This window comes from Nanorana parkeri, unplaced genomic scaffold, assembly GCF_000935625.1.
Source record: "Nanorana parkeri isolate BGI_ZX_2015 unplaced genomic scaffold, ASM93562v1 scaffold1585, whole genome shotgun sequence".
Lineage (NCBI taxonomy): Eukaryota > Metazoa > Chordata > Amphibia > Anura > Dicroglossidae > Nanorana > Nanorana parkeri.
Window position 1 is genome coordinate 67471 of NW_017307853.1, and position 6554 is coordinate 74024.

The following is a 6554-nucleotide window of genomic DNA, read 5'->3' on the forward strand; positions in this document are numbered from 1 at the left end:
TTTGGCCGCTTTATTAAGGAAATTGGAACAGGGGGGATTTTTTGATCCCCCCCCCCCAGTGCCGGCATTCCGGGAGAACCAACTGAAGTTCTGCAAATATTTGACAATTCTAATGGAAACTTTCTAATACACAAACGTAGCAGGATGTAGCCGGGGTGGGGTTTTATGACGTCACATGGCAACTTCTGCTTAAGCCCACCATACGTTAGTAGATCTAAAAGGAGATTCTACAATCCTAACAGCTATGTAGTGCCCGATTGGATGCAGATTGAACGGATTGTTTAGGTTGGTCCTCATATTATATAGTTTTTAGTAAATCTATAGTTGATTGCACAAAGATTGGAACATTGTGACCTTTATAGACAGAATTCTTAAATTGATCTCATTCCATGATATTTTTTGCAATGCCTTCTTGTGAGAAAGACTTGAAGTCCAAAAGAAAAACGCATTTGCTGAATGCTCCAGTTCTCATACTGAACAGCATCTGAAGTCAAGAATAATTCTGTAGCCAATTTGAGGCGGCTATAGTATTATGAAAAATAGAGAAGCTTTTTTAAAATTCCAATAAAAGATGGCAGTATGACCAGGGCCAGATTTACTCTGCTGCCCCAAGGCCAGATCCCTCAATGCACCCCCTACCTGATAACTTTCCCCCCCCCCCATGGAGAATGGCAGACCTTCAGGCTGCATACAAGTGATCTCGGCGACATTGCCAGGATCACTTGTACAAAACAAGCAGCGGCTTCCCCGCTGTACATTGAGCTCTGCTTGCCCAAAGCCGGGCTAAAATGTAAAAGACAACTACCCGCCCAGCGCCCGAAACTGCATGTCCCGGGCATTGGGAGATAGGAATTCCACACCCCTGCTGCCCCTCGGCCAGGCCTTGTGGAAAATCCGGCCCCGAGTATGACCATTTGCATATCGGAGTGATGCAACACGTCACTTCCGGTGTGATAGTAATGTCAGAAGTGTGAGTAAATACCTCCAAAGAGCAGGAAATACCTGGTGGCCACCAGAACTGATGTCCCAATTGAAAGATTCTCATCTATTTCCTTTTTATTGTGGTTTATTTGTCCTGGTGACGGTTAGAGAACATTTGAGGGTGAATGTCGCCCAAAGGGGCACAGTCCGCAATAAAAACCTGACGGGTGTCCTAATCCCTCTCCACTATCCAGTATTAGAAGAGCAGTTCTCCAATCCTATTCATAAAATGAGAAGATGGTTGTGTAGGATGCGAGCTTTAATTTGAAAGGATAAAAATGATTGAAGGAAAAACACAAGAGGCTGCAGTACTGTTGACTTTATTTTCAGATGTTTACACAAGTTAGAGTTTTTGTTTTTCAACTGAAATCAGGGTAACATTGCACAGAGAGCGAATGCAGCGTACGGGTGCAGCAAAAGTGATCCAGCATCATCGAACAAGTTCAGCATTTTCATTTCAGGGTACGACAAGATCTTGTTAGCAGCTTCTGCACGGGGGAGAAATAAAATTGGGTTAAAACTACCAAGTGATATGCATCCCTACTGGTAATACAAGCCGGTTTATAAAAGTGAAGGAAGAACAGGACCACTCAATAGGCTTTTTTATACACTGAGTGGCCAGATTATTATGACCACCCCATCAGTACTTTGTTGGGCCACGAGATGGTGAAAGGTGATGCGAGGAATCTGACACGGCACTGTTGCCCTTCTGTTGTCTTGTACCAGTCTTGCCACTCTCCGTTCTGCCCTAACATTGACTAGTCGCTGACGCCCACAATTTGCACGTTCAGACCCAGATTTTCGGCTGACAGTCCGGTCTTTAAACACTTTAACAGCTGCTCTTGAACATTTAACGAATTCTGCTGTTTTGCTGATACTCGCTCCATGGCTCCGAGCACCAACAATCATCCCACGTTCAAAGGCTGTTAAATCGTGTTGTTTCCCCGTATCTTCAGAAACAAATCACTTCTACTGTCGTGGTAAACAACCTGCTTCCCTATTTATACTGGTCTGGCCCTCTAGCAACTTCAGCGCCAAATTATAGCTAATTTGCCTACAAACGTCAGGTGGTCATAATAATCTGGCCACTCAGTGTATATATACTAACCATTAAGTCTGTTAGACACTTTTAGCAAAGCCTTGGTACGGGGCACCCACTGAACTCAAGTTCAACCCAACCACCATTTTTTTTTTTTTTATAGTAAATGAAGTGTCCTAGTTACAAATATAACAGATGCCATTGCCCACTTGAATGTGCATGGTTTGGGGAGGTCGAACAAGCATGAGCACTGCATGTGTCATGGTTTGGGGAGGTCGAACAAGCATGAGCACTGCATGTGTCAAACACTCGATCTGCAATTAGTAGAAAGTAGCTCACACTCCTGGTTGATTCTCAGTCAATCTTCTTTATTGACCATGATTGTGTCACATTGTAAAGCGACGTTTCGGAACCTTGTGGTCCCTTCTTCAGGCACCCAAAGAGTGATCACCCACAAAACAAGTGCAGATGCCTGATCTGCACATATACATCCCAGGGTCAATAGCGCATGTAGTAAAAGATTGTTAAAGTGACTGTCAGTTAAAAAACAAATAAAACTGATCAAGGGTATAAAAAAGTGCAAACGGCTAGAGGTGCCTGAACATATCTGCAGCTGCTTTCATTGTCACATTCTGCCCAAATGCCAGGCCTTTCTCATCAGGCAAAACACCGGCACTTCCTGGTAGTGCCAAAGCTTGCCTGCTCACACCCACTCCCACATTTGTATTGGCCTACCACTACTACCTCACTGGCCAATAGGATGTAAAGTTACCTCTACATGCCTGCACTTTATATCCGTCAGATTTTATTTTTGGCTCTTACAGTAGGAAAAGCACTTTAAGAACTGCCCTAGAGACAACCCATTTCAAAGTCAAACTGTGTTCAGGCGTTTCCAGTGGAGGGTATGGTTCCAAAGATGTTTTAGACAATTTCATGCTTGTGGGAACAGTTTGGGAAAGAGTCTTTTCTGTTCCAGCATGACTGTGCCCTTGTGCATAAAGCCACCTCCATAAAGACATGGTTTGACTAGTTTGATGTGGTGCAACATGTGTGGCTTCCAGAGCCCTGACCTCGTTCCTTATGGAGACCTTTGGGATGAATTAGAACACCGATAAGAAAATCTTGCTCACAATCCAACAATACCCGACCTCAGACATGCTCTTTTGGCTAAATAGGCACATATTCCCCACAGACGCACACCAAAATCCTGTGGCAAGCACATTCTAGTTCCTTACAATGTTCTCATAAGATAAACCGCATAGGAGGTGGATTAGAGAATGCCCTATTGTAGTTGGACAAACATCCAAGAGAAAAATTCTCACCTTGTTTCCTGGTAATAATGTCGGAGTGATAACCAGCATGAAATGCGACCATTCCCATTACAAAAATATAAAACAGCAAGACTTATAACCAAATGTCGAGAGATGAATAGTTTATAAGGCTGTATGCACCAAGCATCTCTTGAATCAGGCTCAGAAGCAAAGACCATTTTGCATTGTTCATTTAAACCCATTTCAGGTCTTGTAAATTCTTTGAAGCAATGCATTGTGGGATATGATTAGCAAAGGTTATGTTTGGACCACAGCCAATGCCATGTTACAAAAACACACTGGCATCCTTACTAGTGAGCAAGCCAATTCTTTTTTCCCTCTCAAGTCTTATGACTTCCACACACCGTTATAATATCTACTGTATATAATAAGTAGAAGGGGTCCTATAATAGGTTGATTCAACACTCCTGAAACATGAGACATTCAGGCAAATCCAACTATAGAGAATACTCATTAAACCCAAACTCTGAGCCAATTGGTTCTATAGTATTGTATGCGATGGCATGAAGAAGTATGACCAAAGAGTTTTCTCTTTTGTCTAATAACTCATATTGAATTGAGTCTCCCTTTGCCCAATTGAATTGTGTCTCCATTTACTCAAATACACTGAAATGTGTTACCCCTTTACTCAACTATTCCTATGAATTTTGTCCCCCTTTCCCTAATACCACATACTGAATTGTGTCCCCCTTTACCCTAAATACAATCTTTCGTCACTGGAATAAGAGTCGAGGGGGAAACTTCCAATGGGGATAATGGAAATGATCCTCGCTTTGTAGAGATGTTATATCTCTTCCTGCCAGCCCCTCCTACCAGCTGTGATCTACTACATTGCATAGACATCACTGGGTCTATAATAAGATATAGAATGAGCGTATGAAGGTTTTATTTCAAAACAAAAACTTTCATTAGCTTCTTTGGTCTAAGGGGGACAGGAATTAAAAAGGTTAAGCTTCAGGTTTAAAAAAAGTGTGAAACAAGGTCTGTAAATCATATGACCTGGCTAGTCAGGACGATTACCGTCTCTTACGTCATCTTACTGGACAGAGCAGATGATGCCGATCTATTTGTCCAATGAGCTAGGCAAGAGGCAACATGGGAAGCAAAATACCAGAAGACACACGTCACACTATGTCACCTGTCTGGCTGTGTATTCTTGCCAAATCAGTATGAACCCCAAAAACATGTTGGCTGCGTCTATGCTGTCCGCTGAACCCTGAATGTAATTAAGACTTATCTGAACTATTTAACAAATCATGGTGCTTCAATTTACACCACAAAACTAGGATGGCAAAGGAGATCCCCTGGGATGTAGAGGTTGCCTGTCCTAGGTCAGATCACCTGTAATGACTTTCACATCCTAATTGGCCAGCCACACCAAGAGGACAAAGCTTGGAGGGCCCAGTGCTTTTTTTTTATTCCCCTCATTTCCAGAATTACTTCGGAGATGCTCTGACATCAAGCTTAGTGGAGATTTTGAACAGATAGTGTGGTAGCTCTCTACTGCATGGTGGAGCCCCTACAAGGTCATTACAATGGTAGCTCTACTGTAAGGGTGGTTCAGTATTCATTAAAAAAAAAAAAAGAGACAACACGGGTGCATATTGAGGATAAATGGGCAAGTGTGCTTTGGGTGGTGTTAATGTGTGAAAAATGTGCTCATGCCCATAGTTGTTAGCCTTTGTGTGCACACGTACTGGTGGGCTCAATGGTGCCAGTCTGCCTATTTAAACCAGCATGGACTAAGCCATTGCTAACTTGTCTTCAACTCATTCCGGTTTCCCTGCGACCCAACCTGCGACTTGATTCCCAAAGAAGACTCCCCTGGCTTGGGATCTTGATGCCACTTCTGTTTCTCAGTGTCTGACCTTGTGAACTTGCCAGGTAGCGACCCTGATCTGGTTATCATTTGGTACCGTTTCGTCTGGCTGTCAACCTAGGCATGTGTTTCTTATTCTGCTTCCGCTACCTATTCCAGTATTCTGCTACATTCAATATACCATCTAAACCTGCTATAACCAGTCACACATGGGCATCTGTACAGACTTAGTCTGACCTGCATTCTAGGCACTTGTGCGTGCCTGGGTCATCACTTTTTTTTTTGGAGACTTTCACAAGGTGTGCAAGTGTAGCCTTCCACAGCTCAACTGTCTCTAGGCAGTACGTGACATCTACTCCCTGGTGGAGCCTCTACAAGATCCCTGGGAGAGTTCAGCTTATGTGGAGTGAGGATAAGAGCACCATATGTTCTGACCGGTCCAGATATTTTCTCATATTAAAAACGGACTATAAAGAGTTAACCACCAACATGTTTCAAGGGTTAAATATGAATCCCTCTTCATTAGGGTTTAAGATTGATCATGCATGAGAACTCTGGATGGTAATCCTCAGTTTTTAATGCTTAGCAAATCATCATTTTATTCCACATGGCTGTGCAGTGTGGCAGAGATAAAAAAATCAGAAGACTTCCTGACTGGAATTACAAATCCTTTAGCAGACACAGTAACATCATGAATATGGATTTGAACGACATCTAACCTTTACCTGGAATTCCATGTTTTTTACCAAGTTAAGTCAAATGGAATGCTTTCCAGTCAAACTGCAGCACGAGTTTCTGAGCCGAAACCAGAGCTAGTCTCACTCCCGGTTTTGATGGGGCTTACCTTGTTGATAGTAGTCATAAGCTACAGCAGAGCTTTTCTTCACGTTCAGCACCCTCTCACCCATTAATACTCTGAATGTAAAAGAGATCGGCTCTTTATTAGTCATGAACCTTTATGACCGAGCCAGACCCCTCCTACACCTTTGACAAGTCTCTGCCCAATGGAGGCTTAGTCCCAAATTTTCATCACAGCAGGCTGAGTCTCCTCCCCCATGAGTGCGCCCTTGGGGATGGTCATTTAGGTCCAGTGTGAAAGAGGAGGTGGGTCCTGAGCGCGGGAGGGTCCCTTCTTCCATTGGGTACTAGTGCCTGGACAGCTAAGCCCCTATTGGAGAGGTGCAATACAATCTCCAGCTTGTGACTGCCATGCGACCCTTAGTGGGAAGACTAGCAAATATATATACCCCAATCCAGACTAACCTCAGACAATAAGCATTAGCTCTGATGAAGGGGGGATACTCCGCTTTCTTGTTTGACTATTGAATGCCATCATTGCTCATCCAAATTGTTAGTACTTTGTATGATTTTCTTACACACAAAC

General features: G+C 43.2%; 1 protein-coding gene across 1 annotated transcript in view; it reads right to left on the reverse strand.

Annotated features, from left to right (window-relative positions):
- Nucleotides 1–6554, reverse strand: part of LOC108798918 (alpha-2-macroglobulin-like) — a 72722-nt gene that overhangs the window by 8358 nt on the left and 57810 nt on the right. The window contains exon 31 of the mRNA XM_018570723.1: nt 6015–6105. Within this exon, the coding sequence (XP_018426225.1) occupies nt 6015–6105 (91 nt within the window). The remainder of the gene's footprint in view (nt 1–6014; nt 6106–6554) is intronic.